Below are 20,688 nucleotides of genomic sequence, written 5' to 3'. Positions count from 1 at the left end.
ATTTAGAGTTCGTTTTGCAACAGTTATGATAGGGACAGTTTTGAGTTTACGACAGTTGAACGCAGTTTCTAGTGAGGGCCAATTGAATGCAAGTTGTGGTTCTGAACAGATTGAGATGAGCTGATGTCAATTGACGATCAATGTCTCGATAGAATACCAAGATGCGGATGTTAGCGTTTAGAAGGTCAATGGTGTCACACACACCCTAATTACAATTCGTATGTACAGAATATGTCGAAATTTGTGTTTTCGGTACTTTTGCATTTAACGAACCAGACGTAACTCAGTATTTGCTCGGCTTTGTCCGACGCATGACGTCAACAGCTGGATAAAACCGAGCGTTGCCGATAAAATAAAAACAACGCTACAACAAAATAACTGTAAAATGAAATTGTAAAATGTAGAAACATCCAAAAATAAATAAGTAAAAAACAAAAACCTACCGTTCATTTATGTTTTTTTTTATTATTAGTATTATTGTTTGTAATTGTTTTGTTTGCAAAATAAATACATATAAAACATTTTATGTAAACAAATAATAGTAATTTTTTTTTTTTAATGAAACGTTTTTTTTTTTTTTTTTCAAATATTTACGTAAAATGACCAACAAAAATGATATTTGTAGGATCAATTTTTTTTAACAAACAATAGTGAGTAATTGTTTTTATGAAACGTTTTTTTTTCAACTATTTACGTACAAAAAAAGAAAAAAATCATAAGAAAAAGGAAAGGAACAAAACTTTTTTTTTCACGGGATCTACAAAATTAAGGCTGTGGTGGTTCACCGTTAAATAGTGATACCCCTCTCCTCCCACTTTTCTTCAACAGTCTGATACGACTGTGCATGGTCCTGGCAGAATGTATTTTCTTATTAGTGGAAGGAGGGTTTCGGCATTCCTATTTGCTACGTTAACAAAACCAAAAAAAAAAAAAAAACTCCTTTTCGGGGGGGGGGGGGGGGTCGGCGTATCCACCGTCCACCGAGGATCCAGACCGGTGTTAGACATCTGCCAACGTTGTGTTTCCGGTGGTTGAAGAAGACAGATTCGTCGATTTCGACCGTATGGCCTGCTGGGCCTTGTATCTGCCGGGGATTCCTGAGAAAGTAATATCAGCATATTATATCTCGCAGGAATTTCTTCCAGTCCACAATTGTGTGGCGTGACCGCAACCTACATTCACGCTGGAGATTCCTAGTCGCCGCCATCTCGAACGCCCATATTGGAATACTCGTCTGCTGCTAGACGCGTGCGCACATGCTCGAGTTGAAACTAAGCGCGCAGCATTTTGATTGGCTGATGACCATATTTCGTCAGACAGCAGCAAAACCCGAGTTGTTGACGTCATGCGTCGGACAAAGCCGAGTAAATGCTAAGTTACGTCTGGTTCGTTAAATGCACAAGTACCATGTTTTCTATATTTTCTCTTGCATTGCTTATTTTTTTATACTTGTGAACCCATGTTCACTTTCTCGGCAGTCACCAATATGAGACGATGACATGGCCAGAAGAGAAGATGAAAGAGAAAGAAATCACACCACACAGCTCTGACATCATTCATTTTTGTTGAACGGAGGAACATGTAGTTGCACAGTTTGGTTCGGTCCAAATTCTGTTCAAGCACCAAAAATTGACTTCTAAACTAATCTATCTCTGGCCATGTCTGTATTTATTCTTCTTTCGCTCAAATCCATTTTTATCAATTTCTCCCATATTTTCCTAGGCCATCCCCAATGAACCGATCCTTTTACATCCAATAGGAGGGAATATTTTTCATTATCATCAAAAATATACCCGACTTTCAACAGAAACTGTGAGTGAATGAAATGAGAACTTTTAACCATTTTTGGTCCAGAGACAATTTATTCTGTCTAGAAAAAATATATGAAAAAAGTAATGCATTACCATGCCAGCCACACCCTTTTTTTATTGGATTGGAAAAATCCAAAAACCCTTAATATCTCTATAAGTCTTCATTTTTGAGAAAATATGATGCCATTTTTTGATTCCTTGGGTCAAAAAACTTACCTGGATGAATTTTTAAGGCCATACGATCTTTCAATCAGAAAATATTCAAAGAAATGACATCAGAAAATTGTCGCCCGGGCATCACATTATGTGACTAATGCCAAAACAAAAAATTCTCTAAATCGGGAACTGCCTGGAATTATGTGCTCAATTTTTCAGGATTTCTTAGTTCCTCCATTGTCTATCTGCAGTGCAAACTATACCCAGATCTGGGGATATGGGTGTCAAGCCCTGGATGATTTGACACTGAATAAACCTTTGGAATTCTCTTCCTGCTCCCTGACCTGCAGAAATTTAGATGTAATGTGAACATTTTACTGCACAGCTCCCCACTTAGAATGTCTCTATAAATCTAACACACAGTAACTATATGCCTTGTTTGAAGGTGAATAAAATTAGTTAATTAGAATGTGGGTTTTATTATTTTTGTATGACAAATTATTAAGGCAAGACAAATGGCTCCAACTGATTCTCTATTCATGTTATATCTAAGCACATCATTGGAGCAACCTAGGATCCTCATGTCAAGAACAAGAAACAACGGATTTTAATTTAGACAGACTGATGTGCGGGGGGTGGGGTTTTTTTTTTTGGGGGGGGGGGGTCACTTAAAATCTTTGTAACACCGACTTTGTTTTTCAGACTGGCACACCAAGATTTGAGAGAATTAAATAATTTGTTGATATATTTTCTTTTCATTGTTGTTTTTTTATTCATCTTTTTTTTTTGTAAACATTTACCATTTAAAAAAAAACGCTATAAAAAAATATTTATGATTTTAAAAAATGAATTTTTTTCTTTTAACGGAAATTATATTTTCTTTTTAATTTGTCTTGTATTTTTTTTTTTTTACATATTTTACATTTTAAAGTTTGAAAAAAAAATAAATAGTGGGAGGCATTTGTGCCTACATAGTAAAACCAAAAAAAAATGTCCTTTTTATTTCTCGAATAATAATAATCAGTTTTTGTTTCTTGTAATTTCAGTGTCTAAGTGCATTAAACCCAGAGGAAATTACCAAATTATTTGTTCCTGCCATCCGACATTGTGAAGAATCTCCACAATCGGCAGACGATTTGTTTCTCCTTGCCTCACTTATTCAAATGATAAACATAACTTGTTTCCCGCAAAAAATCCAAGAATTTTGTCTAAAACAAAGAAAAATAACCGAAATTCATATGCATGTGACTGGCCGACCTTTCTGCATAAACAACATCCGCCAAATGCTTAATGATGACAATCAAATATTATCTGATCTTTTGGATGGGATGGAGCGATTGCTGAATTCAGCCATTGAGGAAGCTGAAATTATGAATTCCTCATTCTGGAACTGCGAGAAAAAAATATCCCGTTTTCCTGAGATCTGCGTGGGTTTGACACTTTTAGGAATTACACTTTATAAAAATCCACTCGACATTGCTGTCACTTTCAAGCACCTCTGTGTGACGGAAGTTTTGCAGATTTTAGACAAAGGACAATTATCAAATGTTGATAAAAATATGAAAAAATGGTTGCAAGACGGCAAAGATGTTGATAGCCTGAAGCGTCTCCATGCTATGTTGACAAAATATGTGATGTTCGAAGATGAATTGTGTCAGCTCAGAGAAGATCATTTTCAAAATTTTGATCTGAAATATCTGCCCCGGATTATTTCCAGTCTGTTCCTTTCCTGCAAAGTTTTGTCCATTTCATGTCGAAAGACGATCCTGGAAAATCGGACCTTTTTATCAACTCTGAAATTTTTTATCCTTTGTGAAATGTTCCTGAATGAGTCACATTTGTATTTGTTCAACAGAAAGTCCTCCTCCTGCTGGTCAGATACTGTGGAGGGTCCCGAGAAAGATTTTATCGATCAGATGGATTTTATTTTGGATCGAATAAAAATGTGTTTTGAGACTTCTCTTGAAGAACCTTTTGATCGTCCGTCAGACGAAGAAAACATTTTACCTGAAGATAAGTTAGCAAGTAAGTATTAAATTCATAATAATTAGCAGAACCTGTGGAAACTCCACAGACAAATAACCATTTTAGCAAATTCTTTTTTAACCGTTTAAAGCTAAAAAGAATTGATTAAAAAATTTTTTAGATTTTTTTCAATGAAAATTCAGCGCATAACACTTTTTTTTTCTGAATAATTTTTTATATAAATTATAAAGGAACAGATGTCAATTCACTTGCACATTTTTTTTAATTTTAAAAAGAAACTATAAAAAAAACTTACAGTCTCTTCTCAACATGACTTTTTTTAATGTATTCATTTCTGATTAATTAATGTTTGCGATGATGATGAGTTTTGTGACACTGGACGTACTGACAAGTAAAATAATATTTAGATTCTTCACCCAAAAGATCTTCTTTGGCATACTGGTAACCATGTTCGCTAATGGACCAGGAGACTGGTGTACAATTCTTTGATTTGAAATATCTGCCCCGGATTATTTCCAGTCCGTTCCTTTCCTGCTTAAGTCATACCAACAACTTAAAAAATGGTACTTGATGTTCTCTTGCTAAATACTCAACATTATAAAGAGAGGATCAAGAGCAAGTGGAGCAGTCTTGGGAATGGAGTGGCACTCTTCCTTACATCTTGGTGAAGCAGCTAATGAAAAGGGAACCTTTAGGTTGCTCTTGACTTGGGTTTTTAATATAATGGTAAGAGTATTCACTAATGGACCAGGAGACCTGCTCTCCTTTAACAATTACAAGATGCCTCTCCAATCACCGATGTCTATGACAAATAACTCTTTACCTAAGAATTCTTCCTTCAAACACCTCAGCTTAACATTCACAGGCAATATAAACTGGAACAAATACATTGAGGACATTGCAAAAGCTGCTGCAAAGAAGGTGGGTTCCCTCTATCGAGCTAGAAGATTATTCACACCTGAGAATATCCTGTACTGCTACAAAGCCACCATTTGCCCATGCATGGAGTATTGTTGCCACATCTGGGCTAGTGCATCTACCACTAGTCTCTCCCTCTTGGATAGGATCCAAAAAAGGGTCTGCAATCTAATAGGTCCCACTTTGTCAACTAAGCTCCAGCCCCTGTCCCATTGCCACAATGTTGCATCTCTGTGCCTGTTTTAAAAATATTTTAATGGAATATGCTCTCATGAACTCGTTGCACTTGTGCCCCCTCGATGTACATATTCCCGAAAAACCCACTTAGCAACAAAATCTCGCCCTTTCACTGTTAAAGTCCCTAAATGCCAGAAAGCTTTCTACTCTAATAGTTTCTTCCCTCGAACAGCTAGATTTTAGAATTCTTTTCCTGCTACCTACTTCTCTTACTGTACTGATATGCAAAAGTTCAAATGTAATGTAAACTAACATTTTGTTAATCTTTCCTAGACATGGTTCCAAATAGTAGCCCCTTATGTCCAAGTGGCAATATGCCTTATTAGGAGTGAATGTGAGTAAAAAACTAACTTTCATATAACTCAATTGAGGATTCAGTCCTCAGTTGAGTTATATCAAAGACAAAAAATAGCATTTGCTGCTCCTTTACTAAACACAGGGAAGATCAAGGGTAAGTGGAGCAATACTGAGAATGGAGTATTGACCTTCCCTGAACCTCAGTGTAGCAGCTAATTAAAAGGGAGTCTTCATGTTGTCTTCGACTATAGTTGGCCACTTAGCTTTAGCTTCTTCTATATTAATATCATATACAGGCAACTGGGAACCACCAGTAAATTTAATATTACCTTGACACTTCATCCTTTGGAGGAAGCTGGTTCAATTCGCCAAAAATGAATACAACAACAAAAAAAAAAATTTATTGTCAATTTTCTCTTCTTCAGGGATCAGACGTTATCTGATATTACGTAAGCTTACTCTCGAGTTCTCATGTTTCAACGGGTCAGCAGTCTTCAAATTATGAAGTCTTGTCTGATCACATGCTTCCAAGTTTTCATTGACCAGCTAAGCTTCCTTACAATTTAGGACATTCATGATTCTGTAATGGTTTATCCAGGAGGATGAACATTCCATATGACCAAATCAATGTAATCGATTTATACTTAGGATAACCTCCATGTTGTGCAAGTGTAGTGTTTTCAGCAAATCCTCTGATCTGATGTGTTGGGGTTTCGTCGAATTTCATATTGCAGATTTATCTGATCACGGATGTGTTATTAGTGGGATGAGAGGATTTACTGTCGTATATCGTGATGCCCCTGACACGGCTTCTATGCAATTAGCCCTGTTTGTAGAAAGGGGCAGCACATAATGTTATTTATTTATACACATTTACCTCTGTTGAGGTGGTTATGTTTTGGGTACAATTTGTTTGCTGATTTTACAGTATGTTTGTTTGTGTCACCATCACTTGACCAATTGTCACTGAACTTGGTTAAAATATCTGTTGTGGTCTAACTTAGAGCTGATTTCATTTTGAGATATCAATCTGAAAGGTAACAAGAAAGGTAAAAGTCACACTTTTGGTGATAATTTCTGTTTTGCTAATCATAGAGATTCATTACTTGGCCCATATTATAGCCAATAAAGGTCCTCATCTTATATGTCTTCGACCTTAAAAAATTTGGTAATGGTTGAAATTTTGATGGGATTTCAATTTCTGACTTTTTACGAATTTACAATTCAATTACCATTTTTTATATTAATCTTGTGAAATCAAACTTAAACATTCTCATTGAAATCAAAATGGAATCGGTGTCCTGATCAAGTTTCAACTCTTTTATTCATAATTAACTATATATTTGGGAGGTACAGATGAAATATAACAGTTTAAGATAAATTAACAGGAAAACTATTATTTATCAATTAACAGTAGATATCTACACCAAAAATTATGGAAAATTTATGAGTAGAATTTTGATTAAAAATATAAATTAGTTTTATCATATACTAGCTGGCCACCCAACATTGCCCAGTCGATAATACGTTTAAATATGATATTTTAATTTATGTGGCTTTCATATTTATTATTATAGAGCCAATACTCTATTGATTATTATATTGTGTTGCATATCGGGGGTTTCATTTTAAGAGTCTTAGGAAGAGTTATTAAGAGTCTTTGTCCTAGGAGAGATGCTTTTTCTTAGTGAGAGTTCTAGAAGGAGAAGTTGTAAGAGACTTATTAGAGAGAGTAAGAGTCTTATTACAGTGAGGGATGTTGAAAGACTCAGAGAGAGAGATTTTTGTTGTAAGAGACTTAGTGTAGAAGAGAGATTGTTCCTGTTATAAGAGATTCTTATATTTTAAAATGTTCATTCCTTTCTTGTGTAGAATGGAAGAGAAGGAGAAAGCTCTTAAAGTGAAGGGATATAGTGTTCAGACAGTTCGGACATTGTGTAGACATGATGATGTTGAGACGTGTATGTAAAAACATATAACACAAATATATAATACAATTGGACTTTACCTTTGTATAAGAAACATAAGACACAAGACGAGCTTTACAAAAACACTTGATGGTTTATTCTTCACACGGCCATGATTCCATCATCAAGAATTCAAAGTCTCACATTTTTCCTTGAAGTGGCGTCTCGCTCCCAGACGAATGCCTCCCTCTGAGTTTTCTTACTGACTGTTTTCTAACTAAAGTTTTTCTCTATTCCTAGAACTTTCTATTTTTCCGTGACGTCATACACATGTTAAAACATGTGCATTCTTTCATGTGTCCTGGACATACGTGTCCAAACTTTTCCTATTTCTACAAAAGGAATTTTAACCTATATTCAATATGTTAAAACATTATCTTATAAGCTGCATTCTTTCAATTTAAAATCTCATAATAAACTTGACAGCTCACATTCTTTTCTTGAAATATTTATCTATTTCTAAACAAATGTTTTGTTTTACATTTTTAAATTCTCACACGTAATCTATTTCTAAACTAGATTACGAGGTTCGAATTCCGGCTATGCTTTTTCATTTTCATTTTAAACTAAATTCTCCATTTTTATACTTACATGAAAAGGGGACAGCCCTTATCATGTAACAATTGTACCCAATGTATAGTAGTGATTTCAAATTTTTTTTTAAAAAAACATGACATGGGTGCCATCAGCTAGAATTGAAACTAAAACAGTCTAAGTTGCTACTGTTTAAACTTATGTCAAACAGATCATTGTTAAAATGAACTAACTGACATATAAATGTATCTTTGTGTATGCTTACAAGAGCATTTTGTTAACTTATGCTTGCCAAGTTCTAATTTTTTTCAATTTTGACCCCTTAGCAGACAGACAAGACACTTTTATATATGTAAAACAACAGTTCACAAAAATTCAATCATTTAACCTGCTTTGCACCACTCTGTAGCCTTGCATTTTAGAGGAGATGCACCTTGAAAAAATGGAAACAGGCAGATAGACAGGCATAGTGAGTTTTATAAATTAGATTTCTGATTCTCCATTGGCGTGAATACATTTCATGTCTTTAATTTAGAAGAGTTAGAGAAAAAGAATAGGGGAGATAAGTCATCAAAATGTTAGTTTAATTTAATGATTATTTTGCTTACATTATGATTAAGTATTATTTATTACAAGACAACATATTTGTGAAGATTTTCATTTTTTTTTTTTTCAGCCTGCATTTTTTAGTTATACACTGAAAATTGGCTTTTAAACTAGTAGTACACAAGACAGCAAATTTTCTAATTTCCAAAAATTTTGAACAGTCAGGAGTCGTTATCTAATTGTGCTACCATTGTTTATATATTGAAAAGGTCTATGTGTCCACATTAAAAGTTTTTAGATATTATGAAAATAACAATTTGGTTTGCAATTTAAGCTAAAATTTCACATTTTATGCCGTTCCATTTTTGTTGCTTAAAATTCAATTATTTTTCAGTCTCTGATGATGATTTTTTTTTTTTTTTTTTTTTTTTTTTGCAGAAATGTTAAAAGATGAAAATTTAGGATCCTGGAAAGATTACAGGTATTTTTTCAAAAAATTTGTTTTACAATTTTAGTTTATAAATATAATAAATTTTGTGACATTTCATGCTTTTTTTATGTTCTGATAAAATATACATTTTTAACGATTTTTTAATTTTTTACCTTTTGAGATTTTAGAGTTCAGTATTTGTATGCAATCTATGTTTTATGAAGAAGTTGTGGTGCTTTTAGTGTTTGATTGTACGCAAATATAAATATGTGATTGCTTGACAAAAAAAGGAATAGGTAGAGTACATATAACTAAGGCAGAAGTTTTTATGATGTTATTTTTTAACTCCATTCTTGATAAAGTCTTTGTAACAGTTGGACAAAACGTTGACATGTACTCTGGAAGTTTTAAATGTTTGTTTTTTTTTTTATTTAATTTTATCTTGCACATATTATAGCTTGCTAGAAGAACCAACAAAAGTAAAAATTTAATAAGTTCTTCTCGTCTTGTATTTATCCTGGCATTATCATATTTCGAATCAAAATTGGGAATTTAGAACAGAATCAGTAATTGTCTTCGAATCGGGGGTGGGGGGAGTTTAGAGAGGCAATGAGTAAAATGAATATCCTGTCTTGAGAGAATGGTTATAAGAAAGTCTGTACATATATGCATGTGTTAAAGTCTGGTTGTGTCCATGTGCGTGGGAGGGGGAGGGGGTATTACATTTTTCACCCCAAACAAGGCACATTGCCACTTTAATGTAGGGGGCTACTATCAGGGACCTAAGCTATGTACTATGTAGGGAGTTAGGTAGCAAGATGTCTGTTCACATTACACTTGAACTTCTGCATGTCAGTACAGTTGGGGAAGCAGGGACCTGGAAGGGAATTCCAAAGTCTAGCAGTTCTGGGGAAGAAACTACTGGAGTAGAAAGCTCTCTTACACTTAGGGATCTCTACTGTGTAGGGGTGGGATTTAGCTGTTTGTCAGGGGTATTTATGTCGAGGGGTACAAGTGCTGCAGTTCATCAGAGCATTCACCATTAAAATACTTATAGAACAGGCAGAGGGATGCAACATTTCGTCAATGGAGCAGAGGCTGAAGCTTAGATGACAGTTCAGGTTGGCGACTCTCTTTTGAACCATGTCTAGGAGCGAGGGATTAGTAGCAGATGCACTAGCCCAAATATGACAACAATACTCCATACACGTGCGAATGGTGGCCTTATAGATGTACAGTATACTTTCAGGCGTTAGTAGCTTTCTAGCATGGTAGAGAGAGTCTACTTTCTTCGCAGTGGTCCTGGCAATGCTCTCAATGTAATTGTTCCAGCTCATGTTTCTGTGAACGTTAGGCCGAGGGGTTTGAAAGAAGTACTTTCAGATAATGAGTCTTTGGCCATTGCTATTGGTAGTAGAGAAGGATTCTTGTAATTATTGAAGGAAACAAGTTTAGTCTTGGCACATTGAATGTGACCATCCATTTTTGTTTTACATTGTTAAGCTCATGTGGTGGTGATGGGGGGGGTACATTAAGTCTGTGAGTGGGTGTCGCTATATTTGATCCTTGGAACTCGGGGCCAGATGGCCTGGTGGAGTTTTGGTTTGCATCCCAGGAGAGAAGTTTAGGAGTTGAAAGAAGCGCTGTGGATCAGTCGGATAATTTGCCATCCCATGGCTGAAAAGAGGAAGAAAATAGTGAGCGCTCCTTTTTACTAATTCCGGGTGAGGTGTTCTGCTCGCATAAGAGATTGTTTCTGATTGGGCAAACCAAAAACGAAGTTAAATGTTTAAATCAATTGTGGCACAATTATAGGTGCTCTGGTAAAGGAGCGGGAGCTCTCCAGATTTAAAAGCTTTTTGCCTGCCTTTCTCTATATTCATGGGGAGAAAAGTAAAATCGAAACTGCATTAAAAAATTGCATCAGTCAACTCCAATTCAAGATTGTTATAATGTTGTGAGTTGAAACTTAAGTTGCCAGGTTAAAGGTCAGATCAACCGTTTCCTGTGAATCAAGTTTTTTTTTGTTTTTTTCTCGTTGATATGTATTCATGTTTCCATCTCTCTTTTTTTTTCACTTTTTTTTGTGAAGGAGAAGATTTTGCGGTTGCAATTTCAACTCCATTTGTGGCGGTCATGCAAGACGCAGCTCGACTGACTTTCAAATATTTAATAATGTTTCTTCTGAAGCTGTTGTATCACTAGGGGTGGCTGGTCATGCCGTACCAAGACATAACAGCCTTTCCAGAAATGTTTCCATGATGCAGAGACAAGAGTTACATTCCTAACGACAATCAGTGTTTAGCTTAGAAGTTAAACTGATATTCAAAACAACGCTAACAACACTAACTCGTCAGTTACATTCTTCTGGAGGTTGGAGAATCAATCCTCAATGTATGCGACACTCAAAATACAATTGCGAATTACTGAAGACTTTTATCTGGTCATAAGTGATGTTAAGCAATGTTAAGCCTGGCCAATACTAAAATGGGTGACCATTTGGTAATACCTGGTGCTGTATGTGCTCTGAACCTGGAGCAGGATGAGCATTGCCAGGCTATTCTTGACCCAGACACACTGCATGAAATAATGCAGCACCCCCATGATCCCAAAGGATTAAAGGACTCATCCATTCATCATCCAACTGACAGAATGAGAATGTGCTATTCCCATAGATTAAATAAACGTTTCTGTTCAAAATACCGTGCAGATTCAGGAGTTTGACAGAACTGCAATCTCTTTCCCAAAGAAGAGACGTTGCAAGCCTGTCTGCCCTATTATTATTTTTTATTGTAAGTGCTCATCTGAGCTCCAATATGCCCCCCTTGTCAAACTTTCACAAAAAAAAAACACTCAACTAGCTACAACCACTATCAACAATTTTCCCCCCTCTATATCTATACCTAAATCTAAACGCAGATTCTATGAACAAAGTTTATTTTCTAGAATTGCCCACCTGTGGAACACTGTTCCATTGGCCTGCTTCACAACGAATTACAACCTTCAAATCCAATGTAAACAAGTTCTTTAAATAATCAAATTCTACCCAATCTACACGATTACTAAACTACCACTTTACATTGAGTAACTTTTATCCTTGAGTGGCCTTCAAGCCTTGATAAGTGGTGACTCCCTTGTAAAATATAAGTTACAAGTTCAGCAAAATACACCCAAAGAAGGTCAGATGTCAGATCAATCAAAACATTGCAAAATAACAATCAAGATGTTTTCATTTTAAGATTTTTGTACATTATTTAGAATAAGGAATTGTATTCCATGCAGATCATATCGATAAAAGCAAGAATGTGTGTGTGTGTGTGTGTGTGTGTGTGTGTGTGTGTGTGTGTGTGTGTGTGTGTGTGTGTGTGTGTGTGTGTGAGGACACTTCTCAACCTATATACTCAACAAACTTTTGATCTACAGACTTGAAATTCAGTTTAAAGGGTATTCGGACATTTAGAAAACTTTTTAATCTGTTTTCATCTGGAAAAATGGCTGCTAAGGGGTCAAAATTGAAAAATTAGTACTTGAGGGTCATCTGATTTTTATGTTTCACGACTGCACTTGCGTATCGTTCACATTATGTTAAGAATAAGTAGATTTGAAAACACTTTTTAAAGATTGTGTCAAGCTGGCCTAATGGTTATTATCATACTTGACTCACTGTTTTTAGGTTCTCAGCTCAAGTACTTTTTTTTTTTACTTACAAAAAGTGAATTGTTTAGAAAAAAAACAATACTCACATGCACATGTCTCAATTTCTTTCATTTTTTTTTTTTTTAATTCACTTATTTTTAATGAATTTAATGTTACATTTAATACCGAGCAACACCAGGTACATCCTCTAGTTTATCATAAAATTGAAGCACAGGAAGGTGCTGATGTGATTACAAGAATTTCGAGTGAATGGAATAAGTTCAGGGAATTTCGGCCATTACTAACTAGCAGAGCAGTTACCATTGTCGACTCAAGGAAGAGTCTATCAGGCATGTGTATGCAGTGTAATGATGTGTGAAAGTGTAATCTGGCCAGTGAAGGTTGAGGACATTCGTTGCATGGTGAGAAAAGATGCAAATGACACAATAGATGTGTAATGTGAGTATTAAAAACTGGCTTAGATATGTAACCTCAGAGGGATAGTAAATCTCGACAGTATAGAAGGATATGTGTAAAACAGGAGACTTTGTTGGTATGGTCACATTTAAATAATGGATGAGAATTCTTAGATTAGTTGATATAGAACAGTTGAGGTAGCAGGGTAGTTTACTCTTATCCTTGAGTGGTCTCCAGGCCTTGATAAGTGGTTACTCCTATGTAATAAAAAAAAAAAAAAAACAGGAAGAAATGATAAGAATGGATTTAATAAAAAGTGAAATAGGCTAGTTTGGAAATCAATTTTTTAAAAGCCACCCAACATATGCCAGTATGTAAAACGGACATTAAACTGAATACGATGCATGGTGGCAATTCATGAATTTTATGAAAATATAATCAGTTTATTGAATTCTATCATTTTCTTTTTTTTAATGTAGTAATGATTTTAAAATGTTAATATGCCAATCTTTTCCCAAAATATTTCAGACTCAAAATATTTAAAAACAAAAATCTTTCATTTTTTTTTTTTTTTTTTAAATTTAGGTTTCTCTTATTTCTGAAAGATCACCAAAGAGAACTATCAAATTCTGATTTATTTCCTTGTTTTTGGGAACGAATTAATTGGTTAGCCCAAATTCCAGGAGAAAAAGATCTGGCTGAGGAATACCTCAAGGTTTGTTTTTATTTTATTTATTTTTGGAGGGGGAGCTGTTAAGATGATTAATTTCCAAAGAAGCTGCGATATTTTATCAACTAGTTTTGTCTTTTGGGTTTTTTTTTTGTTTTTTATTATTATTATTATTATTATTATTATTATTTGATTATTTTTATTTTTATTATTATTTTATTTTTATTATTTTTATTGTAATTATTATTATTTTTATTATTTATATCATTTTTATTATTATTTTTATTATTATTTTATTATTTTTATTTTTATTATTTTATTATTATTTTTATTATTTATATCATTCTTATCATCATTTTTATTTTATCTTCCTTTTTTATTTTATTTTTACCCCAAACAAAGCATATTGTCACTTGGACATAAGAGACTACTATTTGGGATCATGTCTAACAGTGGACTGTGGGGAATTGAGCAGTAAAATGTCTATTCACATTACATTTAAACTTCTGTCGGTTAATATTATCAGGGAAGCATGAAACAAGGAGAGAATTCTAGCAGACTGAGGAAAGAAATTATTAGAGTAGAAGGCTTTCCAGCATCTACGGGTCTCAACAGTGAAGAGGTGAGATTTTGCTGCTTGTCAGGTTAGTCAGTAGTATGTTCATCAAAAGGCATATGAGCTAATCAGAGCACATTCCATTAAAGTATTTGTAAAACAGGCATAGGGATGCAACATTGTGATGATGGGACAGGGGTTGGAGCTTGGTTGATAGTGCAGATCTATTAGATTTGAGACTCTCTTTGGGATCCTGTGTAAGAGATGTACCACCTCAGACGGACAAATCGTGGCTTTGTAAAGATATTGGATACTATCTGGTGTGAGTAATTTTCTAGCCTTGTAGAGGGAGCCCACCTTCTTTGCAGTAGTCTTACACCATACAGTGATGCTATTGTTTTTATTTCTTTTTCTTTGCAAAACTCAACCATGTTCTACAATTTAAAAAAAGAACAATTTTCCTCTACAAAACAGTCAAACCAAACTCTATAAATAAATATTTGAAGCTATAAAGAAATTGAAGCATAAAATTTTTTTTCAAAATTATTGGATTTCATATTAAATAATCCAGAAAAGGGTTGATATGCCGTAAAACAAAGTAATAATGAATAAATATTTGAAGATATAAAGAACTAGAAACCTTAGCTTTAATCTTTTCAACATAAGACAATAGTCAATAGGCATGTCCTGTCTTTGTGTCAATCATCTTTTGTTTCTTTTATCGCCTTACATGAAGTGATTCCCATTAAAAAAAAAATAGTATTTGCAAAATTATCTGCAAATATCAGGGAAAAAAATTTTTTTTTAAAAGTACAAATTTGCAGTGGACTAATTTACTCTGTCACTGCTGTGAAAAACGAACAAAACTACAAAATATGGCAATGTCTTTGGAAGCTAACCGTTTCAATATATAGTTTTGTTTATTTGAAATTTCCAAATTTGGATTTAGCATCTAACAATTGTTTTGGATTTAAAAAGAAAAAAAAAAGCAAACAAAAAAACTATTTTCTTGTTTTCTTTTATTCTTTTATGTTTATTGATTTTTTCTGCTTCAGATTTTGCTCAATTCTTATTCCTTGTTGGATCCATTTCTACAAGACTATCTCATCCGTGATTTTTACCTCCCTATCAAATGTGAAGAAAACCGACCTTGGTGGAGACAGAGTAGTCGCTTCCAACAAAAATTGGCTGTTTCCTTAAACAAATTGACTGAAAAAAATTTTTCAAAGGTGAGATGAATTCACTCCCATAATTATAGACTTTAATCTCTTTCTCTAATCTTCTCTCCTCTCTCTGTAGGTCTCCAGCATGTGTGGTTTGCACAGGTACTATCTATGACAAACACTCCTCTCCATGTCAGTTGTATTACCAGCCTTAAGTTCGTGTACCAAGTTTGAATCCAGTTCATTCCAAACGAACATTTTTACTTAGGGATGTTGGCAACCTTCATCTGGTCCTTCCCATGCCTGATGAATGCTAAACAACAATACTTGTAACCTGAGTGTGTAATACCGTCATGTGTTACCAGATGCAATGACAAGACAAATCAATTCCTTCACTGTTATTGTTCTTCCATATTTCTATTGTGAAATGATTTATTGAAATAAAAGAAAAGGACATTATTGAAAAGTATACAATAAAAATTAACAAAATTATACAGATAAAGATAACACAATTAGTCTTTATTTGTATATTAAATAACTAAATTGAAAAAATAAAAGGTCTTATTTTATTTGAAATTTTTATAAGAAATATGTTTATGAAATTATAAAAAAAAAAATTTTTTATTTTAGAAATAAAAGTTTATTATTTGCATTTATATAATAAAAATATGTTTATGAAATTATTGAAATCAAAATAACAAAATTTCAAACCTCATAGAAAAAACAAATCTAACACATAATATTCCCAAAATTATTAAAAGATGAAAATTTGATTCTTCTTGCTGATGACGTTCAAAAAAAATTAATAGAGAGAGAGTTTCTCATTCAATATAGACGGGTACTTCATCTAGTATATTAATAAAAAAAATTAGTGTAACATAGTCACATCAGCATGGTAGGGCGTGGTATGAACATGACATCACAGACTCAAATGCATATATAGGGATTAAGATTGGAAGGAAGAGAGGAAGAAAAGAAGAAAAAGTGTATAGGAATTTACGTTCGGCAAACACACAATAGCTCTTCCTCTTATCCCGTCGATTGAAAGTTGTGTCTGGTGCTGTGTAATGACAGTCAGACATGTCTGCTGCCATGTATTGACAGCTGGCCAACATAGCAGTCAGAAAGAGAGAACATACTGGTGTTAAATATGTGTAGGTGACTAGTATGGTAAACGAAGAAAATAAATAATTTTTTCTTGCATCTGGAAAGTTTGTGTCAAAGTTCTCATTTCCATTTGTAACTCTTTCTCTATACAACGCTTGATTCCGTTAGAGATAACATTACAAATGTCCCATGTAATGAATTTTGTAAAGTTATATTGAATCAACAATGAAATCAAAATGTTTCATTTCAAGTTAAGTTAATTTTACACATTAGAATAGACGCACAATCTTTATACTGCTTATGTGAATGAAATATAAGTTCTAAGGTTAACTAATTTGCATATTGGTTTTGAAAAGGGACATTGTATTAAATAAATGTTAATTTTTATTTTTTAATGATTGTTTTGATTAACAGTTTAGTTTCACAATATTGTTTTATGTGCTGAACAAGTAAATAAGTCTTAGAAAGAACAATAATAATACATTAGGAAAATTAAGTTTTATTTAAAATATAAAAAAATCAAATTTTATGGCTAAACAACGATCTCTCAATGCCATTTTGCAGGACAAAGGAGATAATTTTAAATAAGTCAAACTTTTGCATTCTTAACATGGGGAGTGGGCATTAAAAAAAACTCAAATTCGCTTAAAAATTTGTTTTTTTATAAAAATAAAACTGCTTGTTAAGGTAGTTGACAGATGGATTTTTTAAATATGTCGTTTTAAGCCAAAACAATAACTTTATAGTCATGTCGAAAATAGTAATATATCCAAAAATTATGAAAATTCATCGAGTAGAACAACTGCTATTGTGTTTTAGTAAAAGTAAAGTCTATCACTCTTGGCTAAAACAAAACGTCAGCCATTACATTAACAAAAAGGTATGTCCCCTGTATTCACAAAGGTGTTCACATCTAGGGAAAATGCAATTTCCCCCAATTTTCCATAAAAATTACTTTTAACTATAAATAATTTTCGACTTGATGAATTTTCATAATTTTTGGATATATCACTATTTTCGACATGTTAATTAAGTAAGTACTGTTGTTTTAAGCAAAAACAACATATTTTTAAAAATCGATCTGTCGACTGTATCTTAACAAGCACCAATAAAACTAATTGCAAACTTTCGATGAATTGCTTTATAAATGTGTTTTCTTTTTTGTTTGTTTTATTTTCAGATTCCCAAAGATATATCCCAGTATGCATTGCTTGACTTTGAGACCGTGTTAAGAACATCAGTTTTTCTCGCAATCAATAATGCATGTCAAGTGGATGTTATTGTCCAGGTAAAGTACTTTTTGATGATTTTTATAATGAAAGGTCAGTAAGTTGTGAATTAGTTTTCTCCCTTCTACGACTGGATGATGTGACACAAGGGTCAGAAAGTGTGATTAAAGAGCCAGCACCATAGAGGAACAGCACTCTGGTCTGCAAAATATGCCTGAGAAACCCTGTCAGCATTCCCTAGTAGGGTTGCTTCATGCAATTAGCAATAAACTAACCCCTTCTCAAAGGGAGAAGTAAAATCTGAGAGTGTAGACTTCTTAAAACTGCACAGGACCAGCAACTTGCTGCAGTTAACAAGGAAAAAGACATTTCAGTGATGGCCACTACTTTGTTGACTTTGAAATACTTATTTACACAAAATATAAAATTACATTATGGACAAATTAGGTGCACGGCCATTCAAAAGTGTGGAGATAATGGGTGTCGTTGGTCATCCTTGGTCTCAAATGCTTAAAATTGACAATCCTACTCTTAATTAGAAATAACTCATTTACCACAATACCACATTCACAACTTAAGATAAACCCAAATTTGAAAAAGTTTTATTGAATTATTTACAGTAATGACATTTCATTGGCGTACTTTGTTGACTTTGATACCAATGCAAAAGCCCCCTTGTGAAACAAGTATCAATTATAGAATTAGAATATGCAAAAAATTACCCATAGACAAGAGAAATGAATTAATGCCTTTCCCAAAGGCTATCATCATAATATCACGATATTCAGTTGAACATCCATTTTACATGCTAGCATGCAATGGACAGCTTTAAAAAATTGACTTCCTATTGCAGACCAGTAATAATCAAGATAAACACAGTGGTATAATAAACGGAAAATGTATTAGCAAAAGTATGTTAGAAATGTACACCTCATAATTCTGGGGATTATAACTGCCACAAACCACGACCAAATGATGAGTTAGATGTAACTATGCTTGTGGTCTCTGAGTTTGTTTTTTTTTTACACAGGCATCACCACATTATGAAGGCCAAGAGGCCACTCGAGTATAAGGGTTAAAGAGTATACAGTAAAAATTGGACAATATAGTAATCATTAGTAATGGAAATTCGGTAAATTTGTTAACTTATATGGAATGGCTTATCAAGAACTTGTTTACGTTAGACTTGAAGACAACCATATTGTAGTCAGCCGGAAAGCAGGAAAACGGAGACAATTCCACAGGTGTGCAGTTCTAAGAAAGAAGCTTTGTTCATGGAATCTACGTTTAGGTTTAGGCACAGATAAAGAGTAGGGGTAATTATTGATAGTGTTTTCAGCTAGACGAGTGTTTCTTGTGAAAGTTTGGCGAGGGGGGACCATAGACTGAAGCTCAGTCAAACACTTTCCATGAAAATAACGATAGGTATATCAGATTACTTTATAACACTTCCAAAGTAATATATCTCTGGCTAGATGTTTATTTATCTCTATTTCCTTCAGTTCCATTTTTATTACTTCCTCACATGCTTTCCTTGGTCTTCCCCAACAAACTGAAACTGCTACCTCAACTGTTCTACATCTCTTAACCTAAGAATTTTCATCCATCCTTTCAATGTGGCCATACCATCAAAGTCTACTCTTCTGCACACATTTCCCTGTACTGTCCAAACTTAATCTTCCTCTGAGGTCATCAGAACTAAGCCTGTTTTTAAGACTTACGCATGAATCGTATCATTCTCATATTTCTCTCCATGCAACATATGTCCTCAACCCTCACTGGCCAGGTTTCACCTTTATACATTATCACACTGCATGCACATACCTGATAGACTCTTCTCTTGGTCGACAAGAGTATTAGTTAAAATGATGCATTAGAAGATTGTAACCTTTGGCAACCAACAGAAGAATCTATCAGGCACATAAGATAGATCGATATGGCTTTCTCTTTTTTTTTTTTGTTCATGTTAAAATTTTTTCAGAAAAGTTGAAATAATGTTCAAAAGAAATTCTGGCTATGCTCCAGTGATTGGTGATGATTGTTTTAATTGATAATTGATTTGCATGAAAATTGTATTTATTCATTTGTATTATTAAGATTATTTAGATTACTCTTCTCACATTAGATATTATTCTCACAATCTTCTTCAGGTGTGTCTTGTCAAAATAGGGAATATTTATATCAAACTAGCAGGAGGGGGGGCAGTTTTGCGTGGTTGTAAAATATGCTTAAATATATTTTAATTTGTCCAGATTTTGTATATATTAAAGTCTATATTTCAAAAGAAAAGAAAGTATTTGGATGCCATCAGCTAGAATCGAAACCGAAAGCAAAACTGTAGCATTCAAAGCTGGTGACGTTACCACTGTACCAACGTGAAACGCATATGAACTGATTAAAAATAAACTAAGATGAATGTACAAAATGCATAATGATTTTTTCAATATTGACCCATTAAAAATTTTTTTAACCTGTTAAAAACCCATGAAAGAACAGTCTATAAAAAATCCAGTCATTTGAGGCTCTGCAACTTTTAGTTTCGGAAGAGATAGTTTGAAAATATAGAGACAGACAGACAGACAGACAGTCATAATGATTATGAGACAATAGTGATTATAAAAAAAAAACACTGTTGGGTATCTAAAGTGGTTAAATAAAGGCAACCAATTTTTTGCTCGAGTTCTGTTTTGAATGTCACATTGTTCGCATGTTTTTTATATTGCTTGTCTCATGTTATCGGTGAAGAAGAAACAAGGACTACTGCTACTGCCGATATTATAAACAAACATCGTCACTGTTATTTTCAGGTTTAGGATAAGGACTATTGCTACTGCTAATATTATGCATGAACATCGTCACTGCTGTTCCCAGTTTTTCAGAATCATAGCCAAACACATCTTTCATAATATGCACAAAATTTAGATTAGAACCTTTTATTTAATCTCAAGAATTAGCTTTTATTCTGTCAGTCAACAAAAACCTTCAGTAATTCATAATTGTATTCTTAGTATTGTCTGTAGTTTGTATT

General features: G+C 33.7%; 1 protein-coding gene across 1 annotated transcript in view; it reads left to right on the top strand.

Annotated features, from left to right (window-relative positions):
* Positions 1-20,688, top strand: part of LOC145296705 (uncharacterized) — a 52,683-nt gene that overhangs the window by 8,367 nt on the left and 23,628 nt on the right. Inside the window, exons 3-7 of the mRNA XM_080142681.1 lie at positions 3,014-3,992; positions 8,891-8,933; positions 13,521-13,650; positions 15,217-15,390; positions 17,612-17,719. Of these exons, the coding sequence (XP_079998807.1) occupies positions 3,014-3,992; positions 8,891-8,933; positions 13,521-13,650; positions 15,217-15,390; positions 17,612-17,719 (1,434 nt within the window). The remainder of the gene's footprint in view (positions 1-3,013; positions 3,993-8,890; positions 8,934-13,520; positions 13,651-15,216; positions 15,391-17,611; positions 17,720-20,688) is intronic.

This window comes from Euprymna scolopes, chromosome 17, assembly GCF_053919585.1.
Source record: "Euprymna scolopes isolate OS-2025 chromosome 17, ASM5391958v1, whole genome shotgun sequence".
Lineage (NCBI taxonomy): Eukaryota > Metazoa > Mollusca > Cephalopoda > Sepiida > Sepiolidae > Euprymna > Euprymna scolopes.
This window is presented reverse-complemented; position numbering and strand designations above follow the sequence as displayed.